General features: G+C 45.8%; 1 protein-coding gene across 8 annotated transcripts in view; it reads left to right on the top strand.

Moving 5' to 3' along the window:
- ky (kyphoscoliosis peptidase) overlaps positions 1 to 27,754 on the top strand; it is a 337,538-nt gene that overhangs the window by 268,388 nt on the left and 41,396 nt on the right. For all 8 annotated transcript variants that reach the window (XM_078203017.1, XM_078203047.1, XM_078203024.1 and 5 more), the window contains 2 exons: positions 20,501 to 20,542; positions 22,700 to 22,773. In XM_078203017.1, the coding sequence (XP_078059143.1) occupies positions 20,501 to 20,542; positions 22,700 to 22,773 (116 nt within the window). The remainder of the gene's footprint in view (positions 1 to 20,500; positions 20,543 to 22,699; positions 22,774 to 27,754) is intronic.

The following is a 27,754-nucleotide window of genomic DNA, read 5'->3' on the forward strand; positions in this document are numbered from 1 at the left end:
AACCAATTTCTTTTCGTCCATGAACCTATCTACGGATCTCTTAAACGCCCCCAAACTAGGCGCATTTACTACTGATGCTGGCAGGGCATTCCAATCCCTCACCACCCTCTGGGTAAAGAACCTACCCCTGACATCGGTTCTATAACTACCCCCCCTCAATTTAAAGCCATGCCCCCTCGTGCTGGATTTCTCCATCAGAGGAAAAAGGCTATCACTATCCACCCTATCTAAACCTCTAATCATCTTATATGTTTCAATAAGATCCCCTCTTAGCCGCCGCCTTTCCAGCGAAAACAATCCCAAATCCCTCAGCCTCTCCTCATAGGATCTCCCCTCCATACCAGGCAACATCCTGGTAAACCTCCTCTGCACCCTCTCCAAAGCCTCCACATCCTTCCTGTAATGTGGGGACCAGAACTGCACACAGTACTCCAAGTGCGGCCGCACCAGAGTTGTGTACAGTTGCAACATAACGCTACGACTCCTAAATTCAATCCCCCTACCAATAAACGCCAAGACACCATATGCCTTCTTAACAACCTTATCTACTTGATTCCCAACTTTCAGGGATCTATGCACACATACACCTAGATCCCTCTGCTCCTCCACACTATTCAAAGTCCTCCCGTTAGCCCTATACTCAACACATCTGTTATTCCTACCAAAGTGAATTACCTCACACTTCTCCGCATTAAACTCCATCCGCCACCTCTCGGCCCAACTTTGCAACCTGTCTAAGTCTTCCTGCAAACTACGACACCCTTCCTCACTGTCTACCACACCACCGACTTTGGTGTCATCAGCAAATTTGCTAATCCACCCAACTATACCCTCATCCAGATCATTAATAAATATTACAAACAGCAGTGGCCCCAAAACAGATCCCTGAGGTACACCACTTGTAACCGCACTCCATGATGAATATTTACTATCAACCACCACCCTCTGTTTCCTATCCGCTAGCCAATTCCTGATCCAATTTCCTAGATCACCCCCAATCCCATACATCTGCATTTTCTGCAGAAGCCTACCATGGTGAACCTTATCAAACGCCTTACTAAAATCCATATATACCACGTCCACTGCCTTGCCCCCATCCACCTCCTTGGTCACTTTCTCAAAAAACTCAATAAGGTTAGTAAGGCACGACCTACCTGCCACAAAACCATGCTGACTATCACCTATCAATTCATTACTCTCCAAATAACTATAAATCCTATCCCTTATAATTTTTTCCAACATCTTGCCGACAACAGAAGTGAGACTCACCGGTCTATAATTCCCGGGGAAGTCTCTGTTCCCCTTCTTAAACAATGGGACAACATTCGCTAACCTCCAATCTTCTGGTACTATACCAGAGGCCAACGACGACCTGAAGATCAGAGCCAGAGGCTCTGCAATCACTTCTCTTGCCTCCCAGAGAATCCTTGGATAAATCCCATCCGGACCAGGGGATTTATCTATTTTCAGACCCTCCAGAATATCCTGCACATCCTCCTTATCAACTGTAATACTGTCTATTCTACTCCCTTGCAACCCAGTGTCCTCCTCAGCTATATTCATGTCCCCTTGCGTGAACACCGAAGAGAAATATTGGTTCAATGCTTCACCAATCTCCTCCGGTTCCACACATAACTTCCCTCTGCCATCTATAACTGGCCCTAAACTTGCCCTAACCAACCTTCTGTTCTTGACATACCTATAGAACGCCTTAGGATTCTCTTTAACCCTATCCGCCAAAGTCTTCTCATGTCCCCTTTTAGCCCTTCTAAGCTCGCTCTTCAACTCCCTCTTAGCCAATCTAAAGCTTTCTAGTGCACTACCCGAGTGCTCACGTCTCATCCAAACATAAGCCTCCTTTTTCTTTTTAACCAACAACGAAACTTTTTTGGTGCACCACGGTTCCCTAGCCCTACCAATTCCTCCTTGCCTGACAGGGACATACCTATCACAGACTCGCAGTAGCTGCTCCTTGAAAAAACTCCACATGTCGGACGTTCCCAGTCCCTGTAATCTCCTAGTCCAACCTATGTTTCCTAATTCTCTCCTAATAGCCTCATAATTACCCTTCCCCCAGCTAAAACCACTGGCCCGAGGTTCATGCCTATCCCTTTCCATCACTAAGGTGAACGTAACCGAATTGTGGTCACTATCACCAAAATGCACACCAACTTCCAAGTCTAGCACCTGGTCTGGCTCATTTCCCAGCACCAGATCCAATATAGCCTCACCTCTAGTTGGCCTGTCTACATACTGAGTCAAAAAACCTTCCTGCACGCTTTGAACAAAAACTGACCCCTCTAACGAGCTAGAGCTATAACAATTCCAGTCAATATTAGTCAAGTTAAAATCCCCCATAACAATTGCCCTATTACTTTCACTCCTAAGCAGGATTGACTCCGCAATCCTTTCCTCAACCTCTCTAGAACTTTTAGGAGGTCTATAAAAGACTCCCAACAGGGTGACCTCTCCTCTCCTATTTCTAATCTCCGCCCATACTACCTCAACAGATAAGTCCTCATCAAACCTCCTCTCTGACACTGTGATACAATCTCTGACCAATAATGCTACCCCTCCCCCTCTTCTACCTCCTTCCCTACTTCGACTAAAACATTTGAACCCCGGGACCTGCAGCATCCATTCCTGCCCCTGCTCTATCCATGTCTCTGAAATAGCCACAACATCGAAGTCCCAGGTACTGATCCACGCTGCAAGTTCACCCACTTTATTGCGAATACTCCTGGCATTGAAGTATACACATTTCAAACCCTGCTCCACCCCACCTCTGCAATGCCGTGCATTGCAGTCCCCATCCATGCATCCCTCACTTTCAGCCCCACTACTCAGGATCCCTCCCCCCCCCCGAATCAGTTTAAACCTCCCTGCATGGCCTTAGCAAATTTACCCCCCAGGATATTGGTCCCCTTCTGATTAAGGTGTAGACCATCCTTCTCATAGAGGTCACACCTTCCCCAGTACGAGCCCCAATTGCTTAAGTACCTGAACCCCTCCCTCCTGCACCATCCCCTCAGCCATGAATTCAAACCTTCCCTCTCCCTATTCCTCTCTAAACTATCCCGTGGTACAGGCAAGAGTCCAGAGATAACCACTCTGTCAGTCTTGGCCTTTAGTTTCCACCCCAACTCCATAAATCCCTGCCTAATATCCCCTTCCCCTATCCTCCCTATGTCGTGTGTCCCCACATGTACAATAACTTGTGGTTTATCTCCCTCCCCCCTAAGAGTCCTGAATACCCTGTCAGACACATCCCGGACCCCAGCCCCTGGTAGGCAACACACCAACCCTGAGTCCCTACCTTTAGTTCCGACCCTCCTATCTGTCTCCTTAATTGTGGAGTCCCCAATCACAAGGCCCAGTCTTTTACAGCCCCTAACCACCTGAGCTTTCTCACTCGGCTCACCCCCAGAGATCTGCTCTCTATGCTCAGTTGATTCCTCCTCAACTGTAGCCTCCAGCACCGAAAACCTATTATGGAGGGGAACCGCCCCAGGGGATTGTCTTCCCGATTGCTTCTTACCCCTCCTCCTGGCATTGACCCAAGCCTCATTTCTAGGAGTTACTATTTCTCTATAACTCCTATCAACTTCCACCTCCGCCTCCCGAATTATGCGGAGTTCCTCTACCTCCCCCTCCAGCTCCTTTACACGCTCCTCCAGAAGCTGCAATCTAATGCACTTCTTACAACTAAAATCTCCTGAAACACTACTGGATTTCCTCACCACATACATCCCACAGGAGATGCAGCATACTGCCTGAACTGCCATCCCTGAAGCCATTACCAGCAAGAAAAAAAGAAAACAAAAAACTTCCCCACACTTCCCCAACTGTCACTCTCCACTGCAGCCCGAGCAGCACTCCCTCACTGAGACACCAACTGTCACACTCTACTGCAGCCCGAGCAGCACTCCCTCACTGAGACACCAACTGTCACTCTCCACTGCAGCCCGAGCAGCACTCCCTCACGAGATTCCGCGAGATTTAATTTTTTGCACCAGCCTGCCATGAGGGACCTTGTCAAATGCTTAACTAAAGTCCATGTAGACAACATCCACAGCCCTTCCCTCATCAATCATTTTTGTCACCTCCTCAAAAAACCCAATTAACCTCGTGAGACATGACCTCCCATGTACAAAACCATGCTGTCTGTCACTAACAAGACCATTCAGTTCCAAAAGTGTATAGATCCTATTCCTAAGAATCTTCTCCAAGAATTTCACGATCACTGATGTCAAGCTCACTGGCCTATCATTACCTGGGTTACCCTTGCTACCCTTCTTAAATAACAGGACAACATTGGCTGTCCTCCAATCCTCTGGTACCTCACCGGTAGCCAACGAAGAAACAAAGATTTGTGTTAGAGGCCCAGCAATTTCATCTCTTGTCTCCCTCAGCAATCCAGGGCCATCTGGCCCTGGGGATTTGTCTACCTTAATGCTTTTTAATTCATCAAACACTTCCTCCCTCATAATGATGACTTGTTCTAAAGGGTTTACACATTCCTCCAAGACACCAACAATCAACGAGTCCCTCTCCTTTGTGAATACCGATGCATAGTACTTATTAAAGATCTCACCCACTTCCTTTGGTTCTACAAATGATTTCCCTCCTTTGTCCTTAAGTGGACAAACTCTTTCTCTAGCTACCCCCTTGATCCTAATATATGTATAAAATGCCTTGGGATTCTCCTTAATCCTGTCTGCCAGGGACATTTCATGACCCCTTCTTGCCCTCCTAACTCCCTGTTTGACCTTGTTTCTACTTTCCCTGTATTCTTCAAATGCATCATCTGTTTCTAATTCTTAGACCTCATGTATGCATCCTTTTTCTTTTTGACTAGACTAACAATTTCCCTGGTCATACACGGTTCCTGAGTCCTGCCTTTCCTGTCCTTCCTTTTTCTAGGCACATGCCTGTCCTGCACTCCTTTCAACTGCTCCTTAAAAGACTCCCACCTACCAAATGTGGATTTACCCTCAAAGAGCCTCTCCCAAACAACAGCCTCCAAATCCTGCCTAATCTGGTTATAGTTAGCCTTCCCCTAGTTTAGCACCTTCACCCTAGGCCAACACTTGTCCTTTTCTATCAGTATCCGAAAGCTTACAGAATTGTGGTCACAGTTCGCCACATGTTCCCTCACTGCAACTTTGATGACCAGGCCAGGCTCATTCCCTAGTACTAGGTCCAGTATAGCCCCCTCTCTAGTCGGACTATCCACATATTGTTCCAAAACGCCTTCCTGGACACACTTAACAAATTCCTCATCATCCGAATCCTTAGCCCTAAAGGATTTCCAGTCAATATGAGGAAAATTAAAGTCTCCCATAACAACAACCCTATTATTTATACATCTGTCCAGAATCTGCTTACATATCCATTCCTCAACTTCCTGTGGGCTGTTGGGAGGCCTGCAGCACACCCCCATCATAGTGACTGCCCCCTTCCTGTTTCTGAGTTCTACCCACAGTGTCTCATTACATGATCCTTCCAAGATATCCTCCCTCTGTAATATGTTCCCTAACCAGTATTGCAACTCCCTCACCTCTTTTACCTGTGGTAGTGGTAGTTATTTAGTGGTAGTTATTTCTGGGCAAGATGGGTATAGAGGGATATGGGCCAACCGAAGGCAATTGGGACTTAGTGGTTAAGAAAAAGGGCGGCATGGACAAGTTGGACCAAAGGGTATGTTTCCATTCTGTAAACCTTTATGACTCTATTGTTGGTGCAGACTTGATGGGCCGAAGGGCCTATTCTGCGCTGCATGACTCTATGGGCAGGATTTTATGGCCTCGCTCAGATCCATCTCGCCAAGTTTCCTTGAATTCCATGTGCTTTAACCTTCTCAACCAATCTCCCATGTGGGACCTTGTCAAAGGCTTTTCTAAAATCCATATAAATTACATCAACTATACTTTCCTCATCTACACATTCAATCACTTTGTTGAAAAATTCTATCCAATTTGTTAGGCATGACCTCCCTCAGACAAAGCAATGCTGACTATCCCTAATTAACCCATCCTTTCCAAGTGGAGATTAATTCTCTCCTTCAGAATTTTCTCCAATTGTTTCCCTACCACAGTTATGAGACTCACCGGTCTGTAATTTCCTGGTTCATCTCCACAACCCTTCTTGAAAAGTGGAACCACATTAGCCATCCGCCTGTCCTACCATCCTCTGGCACTTCGCCCATGGCCAGTGATGAAGTGGGAGTCCTCAACATCAGCTCTGGACCCCATGACCCCATGAATTTTCATGGCACCAGGTCAAACATGGGCAAGGATTACCATGTACTGTTCCCTCCTCAGCTGATGAATTAGTACTCCTCCATGTTGAACAACGCTGAGGGTGGCAAGGGCACGTAATGAACTCTGGGGTGGGAATCCTCAATGTCCATCACCAAGAGTGGCTCGGTAATACCCCCACAGATCAAGCTGGCTGGGTCCTAAAGGACATAACTGTTAGACTGGGACTACGGCAGGTGGTGATGGAACCGACAAGAGGGAAAAACATACTAAGCCTCATCCTCACCATCTACCTGCCGCAGATGCATCTGCCCATGACATATCAGTAGGAGTGACCACCGCACAATCCTTGTGGAGACAAAGTCTCGTCTTCACATGGAGGATATCCTCCATTGTTGTGTGGCACTACCACCACACTAAACGGGATAGATTTCAAACAGATCTAGCAACTCATAGCTGGGTATCCATGAGGCACTGTGGGCCATTAGCAGCAGCAAAACTATACTCAAGCACAATCTGTAACCTCATGAACCAGCATATCCCCCATTCTACCATTACAACCAAGCCAGGGGATCAACCCTGGTTCAATGAAGAGTGCAGGAGTCACACCAGGCATACCTAAAAATGAGGTGCCAACTTGGAGAAGCTACAACACAGGGCTACTTGTGTGCCAAACAGCATAACCAGCAAGTGACAGGCAGAGCAAAGCGATCCCACAACCAATGGATCAATTCTAAGCTCTGCAGTCATGCCACATCCAACCATGAATGGTGGTGGACAATTAAACAACTCACTGGAGGAGGAGGCTCCACATCTTCAATGATGGAGCAGCCCAACGCACCAGTGGAAAAGATAAGGCTGAAGCATTTGCAACAACCTTCAGGCAGAAGTGGATGATTCATCTAAGCATCATAGATGAATGATCCACTTCTGAGCCAATTTGATTCGCTCCACATGATATCAAGAAACGGTTGGAGGCACTGCATGTTGCAAATGCAATGGGCCCTGACAATAATCCAACAATAGTACTGATGACTTTGATTTGATTTATTATTGTTAGCATACAATGAAAAGTATTGTTTCTTGTGCTATACAGACAGAGCATACTGTTCATAGAGAAGGAAATGAGAGAGTGCAGAATGTAGTGTTACAGTCATAGCTCGGGTGCAAAGAAAGATCAACTTAATGCAAGGTAGGTCCATTCAAAAGTCTGATGGCAGCAGGGAAGCAGCTGTTCTTGAGTCGGTTGGTATGTGACCTCAGACCTTTGTATATTTTTCCCGACGGAAGAAGGTGGAAGAAAATGCCCGGGGTACATGGGGTCCTTAATTATGCTGGCTGCTTTACCGAGGCAGCAGGAAGTGTAGACAGAGTCAATGGATGGGAGGCTGGTTTGTGTGATGGAGTGGGCAACATTCACGACCTTTTGTAGTTTCTTGCATTCTTGGGCAGAGCAGGAGCCATACCAAACTGTGATACAACCAGAAAAAATGCTTTCTATGGTGCATCTGCAAAAATTGGTGAGAGTCATAGCTGACATGCCAAATTTCCTTAGTCTTCTGAGAAAGTAGAGGCGTTGGTGGGCTTTCTTAACTATAGTGTCAGCATGGGGAGACCAGGACAGGTTGATCTGGACACCTACAAACTTGAAGCTTTCGACACTTTCTACTTCATCCCCGTTGATGTCGACAGGGGCATGTTCTCCTCTGCGCTTCCTGAAGTCGATGATAATCTCCTTCATTTTGTTGACATTGAGGGAGAGATTATTGTTGCTGCACCAGTTCACCAGATTCTCTATCTCATTCCTGTACTCTGTCTCATTATTGTTCGAGATCCGACCCACTACAGTGGTGTCGTCAGCAAACTTGGAAATTGTGTCGAACGGGAATTTTGCCACACAGTCATAGGTATATAAGGAGTATAGTAAAGGATAAGGACACAGCCTTGTGGGGCACCAATGTTGAGGATGATCGTGGAGGAGGTGTTGTTGCCTATTCTTACTGATTGTAGTCTGTGGGTTAGGAAGTTCAGGATCAAGTCGCAGAGGGAGGAGCCGAGCCCCAGGCCACGGAGTTTGGAGATGAGTTTCGTATTAATAATGGTGTTGAAGACTGAGCTGTAGTCAATAAATAGAGTCTTTGTTATCTAGGTGTTCCAGGGTTGAGTGCAGAGCCAGGGAGATGGCAACTGCTGTGGACCTGTTGCAGCGGTAGGCAAACTGCAGTGGATCCAGGTAGTCCTGGAGGCTGGAATTGATTCGTGCCAAGACTAGCCTTTCGAAGCACTTCATAATGAAGTGGCGATAGTCATTAAGGCACACTGCTTGGCTTTTCTTTGTTACCGGGATGATGGTCATCTTCTTGAAGCAGATATGGATCTCAGATTGTTGTAGAGAGAGGTTGAAGATGTCTGCGAATTCCCCCGCCAGCTGATCCATGCAGGATCTGAATGCTTGTCCGGGTATCCCATCCAGGCCAGTCGCTTTTTGTGGGTTGACCTTCGAGAAAACTGCTCTGACATCTGCAGTAGTGACCTCAGATACAAGCTCATCCAGGGCTTCCAGGCTGAAGGGCGTGGTGTCACTGACCTCTTGCTCAAAACGGGCATAGAATGCATTGAGCTCATCAGGGAGGGGTGCGTTGGAGCCGGCGATTTTACATGCTTTCATATTGCAGCTTTTATGTCTTGCAGACCTTGCCATAGTCGGCAGGGGTCTGTGTGGCTAGGCTGTGACTCTAGCTTAGTCCGGTACTGTCTTTTGGCATCTTTGATGGATCTCCTTAGATCGTATCTGCTTTCTTGTATAGGTCAGGGTTGCCTGACTTGAAGGCTTCAGACCTAGACTTCAGCAAGCAGTGGATATTCCTGTTCCTCCTTCAGTTCCAGTTGGGAAACACGTGGATTTGCTTCTTTGGCACCGTCTTCTCCATACTTACTAATGAAGTCAGTTACTGTAGTGACGTACTTGTTCAGGCTGGTCGCAGTGTTTTTAAATACTGACCAGTCCACTGACTTCAAGCAGCCCTGTAGGAGATCATCTGATTCCTCAGACCAACATTGCACAACTTTCTTTGATGGATACTCCCGTTTCAGTTTTTGCTTGTAAGCCGGGAGCACAGCCTTGTGGTCTGATTTGCCAAAGTGTGGGTGGGTGATAAGAGTGGTAGGCATGTTTGATATTTGTGTCTTTATATGCCCTGTTTGTGAACAGAATTCCCACTCACCTGAAGAAGGGGCTTGGAGTTCCGAAAGCTTGTGTGGCTTTTGCTACCAAATAGACCTGTTGGACTTTAACCTGGTGTTGTTAAACTTCTTACTGTGATATTTGTGTAGCAGTGGTCTAGGATGTTTGGGCCTCTGGTGGTACAGGAGATGTGTGGGTGGTAACTTGCTAGAACACTCTTGAGCTTGGCCTGATTGAAGTCCCCGGCCATGATGAACAAGGCCTCGGGATGTGTGCTCCAGAACTTGCTATAGCCCAGCCAAGCTGTCCCAGTACAGCTACAACACTGACATCGAACCAGCAATGTGGGAAATTACCCAGGTTTGTCCTGTAGAGAAGAAACAGGACAAATCCAATCCAGCCAGTTACCATCCCAACAGTCTACTCTTGATCATCAGTAAAGTTATGGAAAGGGTCATTAACAGTGCTACCAAGCGGCACTTACTCAGCAATAACCAAGTCATGGATGCTCAGTTTGGGTTCTCACTGAGCTCCTGACCTCATTTCAGCCTTGATTCAAACATGGACTAAAGAGCTGAATTCCAGAGATGAGGTGAGAGTGACTGCCCTTGATATTAAGGCAGCATTTGACTGAGTGTGACAAAACTGGAGTCAATGGGAATCAGGGGAAAACCCTCTGGGTTGGAGTCATACCTGGCACAATGGAAGATGGTTGTGGTGATTTGAGGTCAATTTCAGCTCCAGGACATCAATGCAGGAGTTCCTCAGGATGTCCTAGGCCCAATCATCTTCAGCAGTTTCATTAATGATCTTCCTTGTAAAAAGGGTGGAAGAGTTGCACTACTGGTTAAGAAGAATATCACAGTTGTACTGTGGTGGGACACCTCGGAGGGTTCATACAGTGAGGCAATATGGGTAGAGCTCAGGGATAGGAAGGGTGCAGTCACAATGTTGGGGGTTTACTATAGGCCGCCCAACAGCCAGCGGGAGATAGAGGAACAGATATGTAGGCAGATTTTGGCAAGGTGTAAAAGTAACAGGGTTGGTGTGGTGGGAGATTTTAACTTCCCCTATATTGACTGGGTCTCACTTAATGCTAGGGGCGTGGATGGGGCCGAGTGCGGCACGGTAGCACAGTGGTTAGCACTGCTGCTTCACAGCTCCAGGGTCCCGGGTTCGATTCCCGGCTCGGGTCACTGTCTGTGTGGAATTTGCACATTCTCCTCGTGTCTGCGTGGGTTTCCTCCGGGTGCTCCGGTTTCCTCCCACAGTCCAAAGATGTGCGGGTTAGGTTGATTGGCCAGGTTAAAAATTGCCCCTTAGAGTCCTGAGATGCATAGGTTAGAGGGATTAGCGGGTAAAATATGTGGGGGTAGGGCCTGGGTGGGATTGTGGTTGGTGCAGACTCGATGGGCCGAATGGCCTCCTTCTGCACTGTAGGGTTTCTATGATTTCTATGAGTGCGTAAGGAGCATCCAGGAGGGCTTCTTGAAACAGCATGTTTTTTTTTATTCATTCATGGGACATGGGCATTGCTGGTTGACCAGCATTTATTGCCCATCCCTAGTTGCCCTTGAGAAGGTGGTGGTGAGCTGCCTTCTTGAATCGCTGCAGTCCATGTTCTGTGGGTTGACCCACAATGTCGTTGGGGAGGGAATTCCAGGATTTGGACCCAGCGACTGCGAAGGAACGGCAATATATTCCCAAATCAGGATGGTGAGTGGCTTGGATGGGAACTTGCAGGTGGTGGTGTTCCCATTTATCTGCTGCCCTTGTCCTTCGAGATGGAAGTGGTCGTGGGATTGGAAGGTGCTATCTCAGGATCTTTGGCGAATTGCTGCACTGCATCATGTAGATAGTACACATTGATGCTACTGAGTGTCAGTGGAGGGGGGGTGGGGGTGGAAGGATTGAATGTTTGTAGATGTGGTGCCAATCAAGTGGGCTGTTTTGTCCTGGATGGTGTAGAGCTTCTTGAGTGTTGTTGGAGCTGCACCCATCCAGGCAAGTGGCGAGTATTCCATCACACTCCTGACTTGTGCCTTGTAGATGGTGGATAGGCTCTGGGGAGTCAGGAGGTGAGTTACTGCCGTAGTATTCCTAACCTCTGACCTGCTCTTGTAGCCAGTGTGTTTATGTGGTGAGTCCAGTTGAGTTTCTGGTCAATGGTAACCTCAAGGATGTTGACAGTGGGGGATTCAGTGATGGTTACACCATTGAATGTTAAGTGTCAGAGTGTCTTTTATTGGTGATGGTCATTGCCTGGCATTTGTGTGGCGCGAATGTTACTTGCCACTTGTCAGCCCAAGCCTGGATATTGTCCAGATCTTGTTGCATTTGAATATGGACTGCTTCAGTATCTGAGGAGTCACGAATGCTGCTGAACATTGTGCAATCATCAGCGAACATCCCCACTTCTGACCTTATGATGGAGGGAAGGTCATTGATGGAGCAGCTGAAGATGGTTGGGCCTAGGACACGTCCCTGAGGGACTCCTGCAGAGATGTCGTGGAGCCGAGATGACTGACCCTCCACAACCACAACCATCTTCCTATGTACCAGGTATGACTGCAACCAGCGGAGATACCCATTGATTCCAGTTTGGCTCGGGCTCCTTGATACCACACTCGGTTGAATGAAGCCTTAATGTCAAGGGCTGTCACTCTCACCTCACCTCTGGAATTCAGCTCTTTTGTCCATGTTTGAACCAAGGCTGGAATGAGGTCAGAAGCTGAGTGACCCTGGCGAAACCCAAACTGGGTGTCACTGAGCAGGTTATTGCTGAGCAGGTGCTGCTTGGTGGCACTGTTGATGACCCCTCCCATCACTTTACTGATGATCGAGAGTAGACTGATTGGGCGGTAATTGGCCGGGTTGGATTTGTCCTGCTTTTTTTTGTGTACAGGACATACCTGGGCAATTTTCCACACTGTTGGGTAGATGCCAGTGTTGTAACCGTACTGGAAGAGCTTGGCTAGAGGAGCGGCAAGTTCTGGAGCACAAGTCTTCAGTGCTATTGCCGAAATGTTACCAGGTCCCATTGCCTTTGCAGTATCCAGTGCCTCCAACCGTTTCTTGATATCATGTGGAGTGAATCAAATTGGCTGGAGACTGGCATCTGAGATGCTAGGGACCACTGGAGGAGGTTGAGGTGGATCATCCACTCGGCACTTCTGGCTGAAGATTGCTGCCTTATCTTTTGCACTGATGTGCTGGGCTCCTCATCATTGAGGATGAGGATATTTGTAGAGCCTCCTCCTCCAGTGAGTTGTTTAATTGTCCTCCACCATTCTTGACTGGATGTGGCAGGACTACAGAGATTAAGTCTGATCTGTTGAGTGTGGAATCGCTTAGCTCTATCACTTGCTGGTTTTACCATTTGGCATGCAAGTAGTCCTGTTTGGTAGCTTCACCAGGTTGACACCTCATTTTTAGGTATGCCTGGTGCTGCTCCTGGCATGCTCTCCTGCACTCTCCATTGAACCAGGTTTGATCTCCTGGCTTGAGGGCAATGGATGAGTGGGGGATATGTCGGGCCTTGAGGTTGCAGGTTGTGCTGGAGTGCAACTCTGCTGCTGTTTAAGGCCCACAGCACCTCATGGATGCCCAGTCTTGAGTTGTAAGATCGGTTCAAAGTCTGCACCATTTAGCACGGTGATAGTGCCACAACACAATGGAGGTTATTCTCAACGTGAAGACGGGACCTAGTCTCCACAAAGACTGCGCGGTGGTCACTCTTACCGATACTGTCATGGACAGATGCATCTGCAGCTGGCAAATTGGTAAGGATGAGGTCAAGTATGTTATTTCCTCTTGTTGGTTCCTTCACCACTTGCTGCAGACCCAGTCTCACAGTTATACCCTTTAGGACCCGACCAGTTCAATCAGTAGGACTGCTGCCGAGCCACTCCTGGTGGTGGACATTGAAATCTCTCATCCAGAATACATTTTGCGCCCTTGGCACCCTCAGTGCTTCCTCCAAGTGTTGTTCAACATGGAGGAATACTGATTCATCAGCTGAAGGAGGACAGTACATGGTAACCAGTAAGAGGTTTCCTTGCCCATATTTAACCTGAAGCCATGAGACTTCATGGGGTCTGTAGTCAATGTTAAGGACTCCCAGGGAACTCCCTCCCGACTGTATACCACTGTGCTGCTACCTCTGCTGGGAATGTCCTGCCGGTGGGACATGACATATCCAGGGATGGTAATGGTGGTCTCTGGGGTGTTATCTATAAGGCATGATTCCGTGAGAATGACTACATCAGGCTGTTGCTTGACCAGTCTGTGAGACAGCTCTCCCAATTTTGGCACTAGCCCCAGATGTTAGTAAGGAGGACTTCGCAGGGTCGACAAGGCTATTTGCTTTGCTGTTGTCTTTTCCTGTGCCTCGGTCGATGTCAGGTGGTCCGTTCGGTTTCATTTCTTTGTTGAGACTTTGTAGCGATTGTCACAAGTGAGTGGCTTGCTAGGCCATTTCAGAGGGCAGTTAAGAGTCAACCACATTGCTGTGGCTCTGGAGTCACATGTAGGCCAGACCAGATAAGGACGGCAGATTTCCTTCCCTAAAGGATATTAGTGAACCAGATGGGTTTTTCTGACAATCGACAATGGTTTCATGGTCATCAGTAGACTTTTAATTGCAGATTTTTAAAATTGAATTCAAATTCCACCATCTGCCGTGGCGGGATTCGAACCCGGGTCCCCAGACCTGGGTTATCTGGGTTTCTGGATTAATAGTCGAGCAATGATACCACTCGGCCATTGCCTCCCCCTGTTGATAGTTCAACTAGGGAAGGGGCCATATTGGATCTGGTATTGGGGAATGAGCCCGGCCAGGTGGTCGATGTTTAAGTAAGGGAGCAGTTCGGGAAGAGTCACCACAATTCAGTAAGCTTTAAGGTACTGATGGATAAAGATAAGTGTAGTCCTCAAATGAAGGTGCTAAACACAACAATATTAGGCAAGAACTGACAAATGTAGGTTGTGGGCAGATGTTTGAGGGCAAATCAACATCTGGCATGTGAGAGGCTTTCAAGTGTAAGTTCGTAGGAATTCAGGACCGACACATTCCTGTGAGGATGAAGGATAAGTATGGCAAGTTTTGGAAACCTTGGATAACAAGAGATATTGTGAGCCGAGTCAAAGAGAAAAAAGAAGCATTTGTCAAGGCTCGGAGGCTGGGTACACACAAAACAAGTGTAGAATACAAGGAAAGTAGAAAGAAACTTAAGCAAGGAGCAGGAAGACTAAAAGAGGTCATGAAAAAGTCATTGGCCAGCGGGATTAAGGAAAATCCCAAGGCTTTTTATACATATATAAAGAGCAAGAGGGTAGCCAGGGAGAGGGTTGGCCCACTGAAGGACAGGGGAGGGAATCTATGCGTGGAGCCAGAGGAAATGGGCGAGGTATTAAATGAGTACTTTGGGTCAGTATTCACCAAAGAGGAGGGCCTGGTGGATGATGAATCTGAGGAAGAGTGTTTGGATAGTTTGAGTCATGTTGAGATCAAAAAGGTGGAGGTATTGGGGTTCTTGAGAAACATTAAGAATCATAGAATCATAGAAACCCTACAGTGCAGAAGGAGGCCATTCGACCCATCGAGGCTGCACCAACAACTATCCTATCCCAGGCCCCATCCTCACAACCCAACACATTTACCGAGCTAATTCCCCTAACCTACACATCCCGGGACACTATGGGGCAATTTAGCATGGCTAATCCACCTAACCTGCACATCTTTGGACTGTGGGAGGAAACCGGAGCACCCGGAGGAAACCCACGCAGGCACGGGGAGATTGTGCAAACTCCACACAGGAAATACGAGAGGCTTTCAAGTGTAAGTTCGTAGGAATTCAGGACCGGTTCAGGATAGACAACTCCCCAGGGCCTGATGGGATATAACCCAAAATACTGAGAGAGGCAAGGGAGGAAATTGCTGGGGCCTTAAGAGAAATCTTTGTATCTTCACTGGCTAAGGGGAAGTGCCAGAGAATTGGAGAATAGCCAATGTTGTTCCTTTATTTAAGAAGGGTAGCAAGGATAATCCAGGTAATTACAGGCCAGTGAGCCTCACGTCAGTGGTAGGGAAATTATTGGAGAGTATTCATCAAGACAGAATTTACTCCCACTTGGAAATAAGTGGACATACTAGCGAAAGGCAACATGGTTTTGTGAAGGGGAGGTCATGTCTCAGTAACTTGATCAAGTTGCATTCCTTAGGGATCAGTGCTGGGACCTTTGCAGTTTGTAATATATATAAATGATTTGGAGGAAAATGTAACTGGTTTGATCAGTAAATTTGCAGACGACACAAAAGTTGGTGGAATTGCAGATAACACTGAGGACCATCAGAGGATACAGCAGGATATAGATCAGTTGGAGACTTGGACGGAGAGATGGCAGATGGAGTTTAAACTGGACAAATGCGAGGTAATGCATTTTGGAAGGTCTAGTACAGAGAGAAAATATACAGTAAATGGCAGAACCCTTAAGAGTATTGATAGGCAGAGGGATCTGGGTGTACACGCACACAGGTCACTGAAACTGGCATTGCAGGTGGAGAAGGTAGTCAAGACGGCATACGGCATGCTTGCCTTCATCAGCCGGGCATTGAGTTTAAAAATTGGCAAGTCATCTTGCAGCTTTATAGAACCTTAGTTAGGCCGCACTTGGAATATGGTGTTCAATTCTGGTCGCCACACTACCAGAAGAATGTGGAGGCTTTGGAGAGGGTACAGAAAAGATTTGCCAGGATGTTGCCTAGTACGGAAGGCATTAGCTATGAGGAGAGGATGGAGAAACTTGGTTTGTTCTCACTAGAACGACGGAGATTGATGGGTGACCTGATAGAAATCTACAAGATTATGAAGGGCACAGACAGAGTGGAAAGTCAGAAGCTTTTTTCCAGGGTGAAAGAGTCAATTACTAGGGGTCATAGGTTTAAGGTGCACGGGGCAAGGTTTAAAGGAGATGTATGAGGCAAGTTTTTTACACAGTGGGTGCCTGGAACTCGCTGCTGGGGGAGGTAGTGGAAGAAAATACGATAGTGACTTTTAAGGGGTGCATGGACAAATATATGAATAGGATGGGAATGGAGGGATATGGTCCCCGGAAGGGTAGGGGGTTTTAGTTCAGTCGGCAGCATGGTTGGTGCAGGCTTGGAGGGCCGAAGGGCCTGTTCCTGTGCTGTAATTTTCTTTGTTCTTCCATCATAGTGTCAGAAGTGGGAATGTTTGCTGACAGCTGCACAATGTTCAGTATCATTCGCAACTCCTCAGATACTGAAAAGAGTTCATATTCAAATATAACAAGACCTGACAATTTCCAGGCTTGGGCTGACAAGTGGCAATAACATTCACAGCACACAAGAGCCAGGCACTGACCGTCTCCAAAGAGAGAGGATCTCTATTGCCCCTTGACAATACCATCGCTGAATCCCCCACTGTCAACATTCTGGGGGTTATCAAAGAACAAAGACAAAGAACAATACAGCACAGGAACAGGCCCTTCGGCCCTCCAAACCCGCACCGCTCCCTGGTCCAAACTAGACCATTCTTTTGTATCCCTCCATTCCCACTCCATTCATGTGGCTATCTAGATAAGTCTTAAACGTTCCCAGTGTGTCTGCCTCCACCACCTTGCCCAGCAGCGCATTCCAGGCCCCCACCACCCTCTGTGTAAAATACATCCTTCTGATATCCGTGTTAAACCTCCCCCCCCTCACCTTGAACCTATGACCCCTCGTGAATGTCACCACCGACCTGGGAAAAAGCTTCCCACCGTTCACCCTATCTATGCCTTTCATAATTTTATACACCTCTAATAGGTCACCCCTCATTCTCCATCTTTCCAGTGAGAACAACCCCAGTTTACCCAATCTCTCCTCATAACTAAGCCCTTCCATACCAGGCAACATCCTGGTAAACCTCCTCTGCACTCTCTCTAAAGCCTCCACGTCCTTCTGGTAGTGTGGCGACCAGAACTGGGCGCAGTATTCCAAATGCGGCCGAACCAATGTTCTATACAACTGCAACATCAGACACCAACTTTTATACTCTATGCCCCGTCCTATAAAGGCAAGCATGCCATATGCCTTATTCACTACTTTCTCCACCTGTGACGTCACCTTCAAGGATCTGTGGACTTGCACACCCAGGTCCCTCTGCGTATCTACACCCTTTATGGTTCTGCCATTTATCGTATAGCTCCCCCCTACATTAGTTCTACCAAAATGCATCACTTCGCATTTATCTGGATTGAACGCCATCTTTGCCCAAATTTCCAGCCTATCTATATCCTTCTGTAGCCTCTGACAATGTTCCTCACTATCTGCAAGCCCAGCCATTTTCGTGTCGTCCGCAAACTTACTGATCACCCCAGTTACACCTTCTTGCAGATCGTTTATATAAATCACAAACAGCAGAGGTCCCAATACAGAGCCCTGCGGAACACCAGTAGTCACAGACCTCCAGCCGGAAAAAGACCCTTCCACTACCACCCTCTGTCTTCTGTGACCAAGCCAGTTCTCCACCCATCTAGCCACCTCCCCCTTTATCCCATGAGATCCAACCTTTTGCACCAACCTACCATGAGGGACTTTGTCAAACGCTTTACTAAAGTCCATATAGGTGACATCATTGATCAAAATCTGAACTGGACTGGCCATTTAAATACAGTGTCTACCAGAATAGGTTAAAGGCGAGGGGCAGAATTTTCCTGTCCTGCCCGCCATGAGAATCGTAGTGGGCAGGGGGGGGCAGACCATACAAAGGTCCTTTGACCTCGGACGGGATTTTCCAGTTTTGGAGCAAACGTGGCTGGAAAATCCCGCCCTAGGAATCCTGCAGCGAGTAACTCACCTCGTGATTCCTCAAAACCTAGCCACCATCTACAAGGTACAAGTCAGGAGTGTAGTGAAATACTTGCCTGGATATATGCAGCTCCAACAACACTTAGGAAGCTCAATACCAGCCAGGACAAAGCAGCCTACTTGATTGCTACCCCTTCAACAAACATTTAATCCCTCCACCACCAATGATGAACAGTCATGTGCACCATCTACTTGATGCACTGCTCTGCAAAGGTTCCTTAGGCAGCACTTCCAAACCCACAACCATTCCATCTAGAAGGACAAGAGCAGCAGATACCTGAGAACACCACCACCTAGAGGTTCTCCTCTCAGTCATCCACCCTCTTTACTTGGAAATATATTGCTATTCATTAACTGTCGCTGGGTCAAAATCTTGGAATTCCCTCCTTAACAGTACTGTGAGTGTTCCTTCACCACCTGGACTGCAGTGGTTCAAGAAAGCAGCTCACCACCACTTCCTCCAGGGAAATTAGGGATGGGCAATAGATGCTGGACTAGCCAATGACATCCACATCCCGCAACTGAATTTTTAAAAATTTCAGCTCATTTAAGAGCTTGCACCTTTTACCCAATTTCCTGGAGCCAGAATCCTACTCAATGAGCCTGTGGTATTTGCAACACAAAGCGATTGTAAACTCTGTTTGTCCACAATGTTAGCTTCATCCTTCTGACCATCTTTGAGCAAGGATTCCATGGTATATCACCTGACTTCTTTAAAGGAGATCCCTTTGGTATGTCTGTATTGTTGTGAAAGCAATCGGGTGCACAGTTGATAGTAGAAAACCGTGCTGTCATTCTGGCAATGACTCACTGCCTCTAACTTTACTCAAGCTATAAGAAATCTCCCACTGTTCAGGCAGATAGAAATCTTGCAGCAGCAAATGTTGCAGATCCACTTGTCACCAGAGTGTTGGGGCTCTCACAACCCATGGGTGCTCCTGATGAAGCAAATTGCATTGCAGAGCCAAGCAGCTACAAGGTGCTGCAATGTTGCAACTTAATAGACTTCCAGCAGCAGGGAATGATTTTAAAGTTGACCAAGAAATGCTTTCATAGTCCTTGTAGCTGACCTTCCTTAAGAACCAAATGATCAGCCAACATGCAAACAAGTTTACTTGACATGAATGCAGAGCAGCCTCCACAAGCTGACTGTAAAACAATGCAGCGAGTAAATCTTTCAATGTCTATCCCAACCACCTTGTTGGAACTGGAGGAGTTCAAGGTCAAAAACTCTCCATCACTGCTACCATGCTGTTTTTTGTAAACTATGCATACAAAGGCATTTACCATTCAAAGCGGGGTCAGTAACATGCATTCTGCTCTATTCAGAGCTGCTTCAGATAGGTCTGCACTGGACAAGTTCCTGCTGCACATTCCAGTGTACTGAAGGCATCTGGTGTGTTACATCCCATCCCTTATACTGCTGTGCATTGGAAAAACAACCACATCTCTGAAAGATGTGCCATAACTTAGACTGGCTTGAATGTTCTTGATTTCAGAGGATTAAGGGGTGATCTAATCAAATGATTCAATGATTTAGTAGGGTAGATAGAGTGAAATGATTTCTGCTGATAGGGGAGATTAGTGAAAGAGCAAAGAACCTTCAAAAAGCATTTCTTGGTCAACTTTAAAATCATTCCCTGCTGCTGGAAGTCTATTGAGTTGCAACATTGCAGCACCTTGTAGCTGCTTGGCTCTGCAATGTCAGGAGGCATTTCCAACAAAGAGGAGTGGAAATCTGGAACCATCTGCCATAACAAAGTGATTGAGTCTGGGGTGGGGCAAGTCCGATTACCTCACTTTGCTATGGGTGGGTTACATTAAAATTACCCTCTTTGGTCTCATGTTCACCTCAGTCAATGATGTCCCCTGGAATTATCTAAATAATCCTCACACAATGGGCATGTGCAATGGACATTTCTCCAGTGTTACCATAAATCATCGACCAAACTTTTTTCAGTGGACTGAAAGACTCCCTGGGTAGAAGATTCCACTCTAGTCTCCAATGACTGCCAAACTTCTGATGTTCAGCTGCGAATATTTACTGTGGGATCGCCACTGTAGTCAAATAGAGAAATCTGCTAAGAATCTTAAAATATAAAATACCTTAAAAAAAACACTGCTCTGCTGCATGCACTATTACAAGATGCTCTGGTAATGAAAAACATTGTCTTGCTTTTGCAGATTCTACAACATCTCAAAAATATAAACTGAGAGAAATTAAAGGTGGGTATTATGTGCTCGTGTATTTTCTTCCACACAATGTCCATTTAACTGCTTATTGTAGTAATGGCAAGCTTTTTTTATATCAGTTTATAAAATGCATTTTGTTGAGTAATTATTCAAAAACAATGAATTAAATCTGTATGTTCACGCTACTTAAAAGAAACTTCTTTTTGGCCCAACCAAGACCTTTTACAATTCAATTTTCCAGAAAACTTACAAATGACTTTCCACGATAAAACATTTTGATTATTTCAGCACTATGTTCAATAACTACATCCTAGCATAGCTAGTTGTTTGTACATCTAATTCGAAAGTGACAGTACCAACAATATAAACAACCACACTTTTAAATGACTAACTGGAAATGTGTTTTTCATAACATACATTGCACATATAGGTGTTATCATCCAATCATTTGGTAATTCCAATGTAGCATGTGTGTGTATGCATGTGTGTCTGTGTCATTAGTATCTGTTTGCTAAACGAGCAGTCCAAGAGCAGCACTAAGGAATTAAGGAGAGAGACAAAAGTTTTCCCCTTACAAAACACACCCTGAACTGCAGTGGCCAGCACCCACAGAAAAGAAGCACGTGTTTCATATTTAGTAAGCGTTGCAATATCTGTGGTAACTGGAATCACTTTGCCAAGTGTTGCAGGTTAAAGCCACAACAACTTGCCACTACTGCAAGTCACGTTGTAGCTAGCTACCTCTCCAAGATTCGGAACATGAACAAAGTGAATGAGCTGGAGGTAAATCAAAACAACCAGAGCATCGAACCCCTTAAAACATTCTACTGCGAAAATACCCACCTTATCATGGGAAAAGGTGAAATATTCACAACGTTAAACATTACTCACAGCAACACAAAATTTAAAGTCAAAATCGACACCAGGGCAAAGTGCAATGTTTTGTCTAAGCTGCTTCTGCGGGAGATTAATCCCTATGCTGCACTAGATTCCACCAATAAAGTAAATTTCATTGCACATGGCAGACTAATGCAGGGAATGTGTAGCCAGTCTGCACTGCACACAAGGCAAGTTCCAATTCCATGTAGTCGACCAAGATGTAAAGCCATTGTTGGGTCCCCAACTTGTTTATTTAATGTTTAGGAAGGGCATTTACATTAAAAGTACATGTCCTTTGGTCTTTAACTAAGTGGCCTTGAAGGAGTGATGTCCTTTTTATCCATCCTTGTGACAAATGTTGGTTCAAAGTCCAGGGCACAGCTGAGATACCTCAAAGCAACCCAATGGCCCCAGCTATCCTGCATTGAATTTCAGAAAACGGTTCAGACCAGGTCTGAAGCACTATTCCAATAAAGAGGATATTGGAACATTTGTATTAATTGGAACATTTAACAGTACTGAGTTTTGTGTTGGAGAATAGTTGATTCAAAACATCATAGGAGAAGATATTACTTGCAGTAAATTGCTAATACTGAAACTGATGTTGAGATGTCCTATTTATTGAGGCACAGAGGATAATTCATGTTGTTTTCCTTCTATCCATTAAACAAAATCTCACCAATCACTCAATTCGGATCAGTCAACTACATTGTGAGTTCTTCATTTGAAGATTACAGTGGCATATACACTTACTGGCCAGCTGTCACCAATATGCCTTTTAATTGGCCAACTAACATGCTCCAACATGGTGTCATATGACAGATGACATCATATCCTGTTTGATGATGTATACAGATTATGGACACACTTAAAGACATACCACAACAATGTGTACAGAGACCATACTGCAGGAGCCATGTACGAGAGAGAGGTTGCATACTTTTAACTCGAAAACCTATTTGATGACAGACTTTCTTAAATTCCTTGCTGCATATTTAAAATATTCTCACAAGCATGAGTAACTGCCTTCCACTGCTTTATTGGAGTTGATACATTTCCAGGGTGTTAGACTTGTTGACATTGGAGTGCAACATCCAGGACCCAAAGAAACTGAAACCGTTTGCCATGTAGACCAAACTATTTAGTTATCATCAAAGGGTAATAGGTAAGTTAAAGAGTCTATCAGTGCCTGCAAAATCAGTATACTTGCTGGAAATTTACTCGGTCCATTAAGAATAAGAAATTTAGTGATATTATTATCAAATGAGTTTTGTGTTTCATTGCTATTTAAAAAAAGACTTCATTTTTCAGATGACATGTTCAATCTAAAGTCTATCAAAATGGATCTGACAGAATTTGAGGCTCTTGACACATACGCCTGTAAGGTAACTCAAAGAGAATTTGGCCCTTTTTAGTCCATACTCTTTTCAACTGAATCAGAATCCTCTCTCTCTTCCAATTCCAAAATCTTTCTTTTCGCAAAAGAAAAATGGGTGGCACGGTAGCACAGTAGTTAGCACTGCTGCTTCACAGCTCCAGGGACCTGGGTTTGATTCCCGGCTTGGGTCACTGTCTGTGTGGAGTTTGCACATTCTCCTTCTGTCTGCGTGGGTTTCCGCCGGGTGCTCCGGTTTCCTCCCACAGTCCAAAGATGTGCGGGTTAGGTTGATTGGCCATGCTAAAATTGCCCCTTAGTGTCCTGAGATGCGTAGGTTAGAGGGATTAGCGGGTAAATATGTAGGGATATGGGGGGTAAGGCCTGGGTGGGATGTGGTCAGTGCAAACTCGATGGGCCAAATGGCCTCTTTCTGCACTGTATGGGTTTCTATGATTTTCTATGAAAAATATTGCAGATGCTGGAAACCTGAATATTGAATGAAAGGCTTCAACAAGTCACTCATTTTCACATAGTCAATGGTGGCTCAGTTGGTCAAATTCTGACCTCTGAATCACTTTCCATTTTTCCTTGTAATGAGATTTGTTCACCTTCAGGATTAGAATTGCACTTGGAAGAAAATGGACTAGTTAGTGACAGGCAGCATGGTTTTGTACAGGGAAGGTCATGTCTCACCAACTTGATTGAGTTTTTTGAAGAGGTGACAAAGATAATTGATGAGGGAAGGGCTGTGGATGTAGTTTATATGGACTTCAATAAGACGTTTGACAGGGTCCCACATGGCAAACTGGTACAAAAACTAAAATCACATGGGATTCAGGGTGGCTAGATGGATAAAGAACTAGCTTCATTACAGAATACAGAAAGAAGTCTCACAACACCTACATTTGAAGGAGCAGCACTCTGAAAGCTAGTGGCTTGTGCTACCAAATAAACCTGTTGGACTTTAACCTGGTGTTGTGAGACTTCTTACTGTGTTTACCCCAGTCCAACACCAGCATCTCCACTTCATTATAGAAGACAGAGAGTAGCAGTGGAAGGGTGTTTTTCAGAATGGAGTTCTATAGCTAGTGGTATTCCCCAGGGATCAGTGCTGGGACCTCTGTTACTTGTAGTATATATAAATGATGTGGAGGAAATGTGGGTGGCCTGATTAGTAAGTTTGCAGATGACACGAAGATTGGTGGAGTTGCTGATCGTGCCGGGGATTGTCAGAGGATACAACAGGATACAGATAGATTGGAGACTTGGGCACAGAAATGACAGATAGAGTTTAATCCGGACAAATATGAAGTGATGAATTTTGGAGGATCAAATTTAGGTGTGAATTATACTGTAAATGGCTTAACCCTTAGGAGCATTGACATACAGAGGGATCTGAGTGTGCAGGTTCACAATTCTCTAAAAATAGTAACACAGCTGGTCAAGTTGATTAAGAAGGCATATGGCATGCCTTCATCAGCCAGGGCTGTTGGGAAGTCATGCTGCAGCTCTATAAAACCTTGGTTAGGCTGCATTTGGAGTAATGCATGCAGTTCTGGTCACTACACTACCAGAAGGATGTGGAAGCTTTGGAAAGAGTGCAAAGAAGGTTCACCAGAATGTTGCCAGGTCCTGAGGGTGTTGGCTATGAGGAGAGGTTGAATAAACTAGGATTGTATTGCCTGGAAAGACAGGCTGAGGGGAGGCCTAAGAGAGGTCTACAAAATTATGAGAGGCAGACAGGGTGGGTAGTCAGAGGCTTTTTCCAAGGGTGAAAATGTCAATTACATGGGGCACAGGTTTCAGGTGAGAGGGGGAAAGTTAAAGGGAGATGTACGGTGGAAGTTTTTCATTCAGAGAGTGGTGGTTTCCTGGAACACGCTGCCAGAGGAGGTGGTGGAAGCAGGCACATTAGCAACATTTAAGAGGCATCTGGGTGGGTACATGAATAGGGGGATATGGACCGAGTAAGAGCAGAAGGTTTTTTTTTTAGTTTAGTTAGGGCGTAATGATCAGCACAAGCTTGGAGGTCCGAAGGGTCTGTTCGTGTGCTGTAATTTTATTTGGTCATTATTAATGGACCAAATGTAGACTGGATGACAGTTTAGAGTCATAGGGTGGGATTTTACAGCCTTGCCCATCCCAAAACTGTAAAATCCCGCCCAAGATCAACGGACTTTTCCATGGCCCACCCCTCGCCCGCTCTGATTCCCATGGTGGGTGAGGCAGTAAAATTCCGGCCATAGAGTCATAGAGAGATACAGAACAGAGAAGGCCCATTAGCCATCGAGACAGCACCAACAGCATCACTAAACGGAGAAACATAGAAACAGGAGCAGGCCATCCGGCCTTTCAAGACTAACCCACCATTCATTTTGACCATGGCTGATCATTAAATTCAATATCCTGATCCCACCTTCTCCCCCCTCATCCCCCCCGCCCCCCAATATCCAAGATTCAGAAAGAATGTTCCCATTGGTGAGGGAGTGCAGATCTAGGGGTCATAGTTTGAGAACTGAGGTTGAGGTGAGAAGAAATTTATTCACCCAGAGAGTGGTGAATCTGTGCAATTCACTACCACAGAAAGTAGTTGAAGCCAAAACATTGTGTCATTTCAAGAGGAAATTAGGTATAGCTCTTGGGGCTAAAGGGATCAAATTTGGATAACATTTACCTTATCAATCCCGTTGAGTATTTTATATATCTCAATCAAATCCCCCCTCATTATTTTGTACTCTAGCGAGTACAAGCCCAAGCTACTCAACCACTCCTCAGACGACAGGCCCTTCAAATTTGGATGCAATCTATTGAACCTCTGCTGAACTGCCTCTCGTGCCACCACATGGGCGGCACGGTGGCACAGTGGTTAGCACTGCTGGCTCACAGTGCCAGGGACCCAGGTTCAATTCCAGCCTCGGGTCACTGTCTGTGTGGAGTTTGCATTTTTTCCCCATATCTGTGTGGGTTTCCTCCCACAGTCCAAAGATGTGCGGGTTAGGTTGATTGGCCATGCTAAATTGACCCAAATGTCAGGGGGATTAGCAGGGTAAATGTGTGGAGTTATGGGAATAGGGCCTGGATGGGATGTGGTCGGTACAGACTCGATGAGCCGAATAGCCTCCTTTTGTACTGTAGGGATTCTATGATTCTTTCTCAAAGAAGCTGACCAAAACTGAACACAACACTCCAAGTGTGGCCTTATACAATTGTAACAACACTTCTCCACTTTTATACTCTAGACCCTTTGCAATAAATGCCAAGATTCATAAAATCATAGAATCTATGGCATGAAGACAAGCCCTTCAGCCCAAACTGGTCCATGCCGACCAAAGTGCCTATCTAAGCTAACCACATTTGTCTGCATTTGGTGCATATTGAAGGTGACGTCACAGGTGGAGAAGGTGGTGAAGAAGGCATATGGCATGCTTGCCTTTATAGGACGGGGCATAGAGTATAAAAGTTGGGGTCTGATGTTGCAGATGTATAGAACGTTGGTTCGGCCGCATTTGGAATACTGAGTCCAGTTCTGGTCGCCACACTACCAGAAGGACGTGGAGGCTTTGGAGAGAGTACAGAGGTGGTTTATCAGGATGTTGCCTGGTATGGAGGGCCTTAGTTATGAGGAGAGATTGGGTAAACTGGGGTTGTTCTCCCTGGAAAGACGGAGGATGAGGGGAGACTTAATAGAGGTGTATAAAATTATGAAAGGCATAGATAGGGTGAACGGTGGGAAGCTTTTTCTCAGGTCGGTGGTGACGTTCACGAGGGGTCATAGGTTCAAGGTGAAGGGGGGGAGGTTTAACACAGATATCAGAAGGACATATTTTACACAGAGGGTGGTGGGGGCCTGGAATGCGCTGCCAGGCAAGGTGGTGGAGGCGGACACCCTGGGAACGTTTAAGACTTATCTAGATAGCCATATGAACGGAGTGGGAATGGAGGGATACAAAAGAATGGTCTAGTTTGGACCAGGGAGCGGCGCGGAGCTGGAGGGCCGAAGGGCCTGTTCTTGTGCTTTATTGTTCTTTGTTCTTTATATCCCTCTAAACCTTTCCTATTCATGTATCTGTCCAAATGACTTTTAAATGTTGTCAATTTCCTTGCCTCAACCACTTCCATTTGCCTTCCTAAAAACTTCTGCACCTGCATACCCACTTTGAGACTCATGCACAAGGACACCCAGATCCCTCTGCACAGACGCCTTTTGAATCTGTTTCCCCTTTAAATAGTAATTTGTCCTTTTATGTTTCTGGCCAAAATGGATAGCCTCACATTTATCCACATTAATCTCCATCTGCCAGATTCTGGCTCATTCCCCTGGCCTGTGAATATCCATTTGTAAACTTTTTATCTCCTCATCACAGCCTCTTTCCCATTTATTTTTGTGTCGTCAGCAAATTTCACTATGTTAAACTCTGGCGCCGCTTGATATAGTTGGATATAGTTGGAAGTAGTTGTGGTCCGAGAACTGAACCCTGCGGGACCCCACTAGTTACAGATCACCAACTGGAGAAGGACCCATTTATCCCAACTCTCTGCCTTTCTATCAGTCAGCCAATCCTCAATCCAAGCCACTGCTCCATCCCCCAACTCCTTGGGATCTAACTTTTTGGATCAGTCTCTTGTGTGGCATCTTATCAAATGCCTTCTGGGAGTCCAGATAGATCACATGCACAGGATCCCTGTTACCTACTTTGCTAGTTACGTCCTCAAAAACTCTAGCCAGTTTGTCAAAAAAGACTTGCCCTTCACCAGAAAGGTTAGCAGAAAGCCATGAAAAAAGCTATAAAGAAAGGTAAGATGGATTATGAGAGTAAACTAGCTCAGAATATAAAAACAGATAGCAGAAGTTTCTACAAATATATAAAATGAAAAAGAGTGGCAAAAGTAAACATTGGTCCTTTAGAGGACTAGAAGGGGGATGTAATAACTGGAAATGAGAAAATGGCTGAGGCATTGAACAGGTATTTTGTGTCGGTCTTCACAGT

This window comes from Mustelus asterias, chromosome 3, assembly GCF_964213995.1.
Source record: "Mustelus asterias chromosome 3, sMusAst1.hap1.1, whole genome shotgun sequence".
Lineage (NCBI taxonomy): Eukaryota > Metazoa > Chordata > Chondrichthyes > Carcharhiniformes > Triakidae > Mustelus > Mustelus asterias.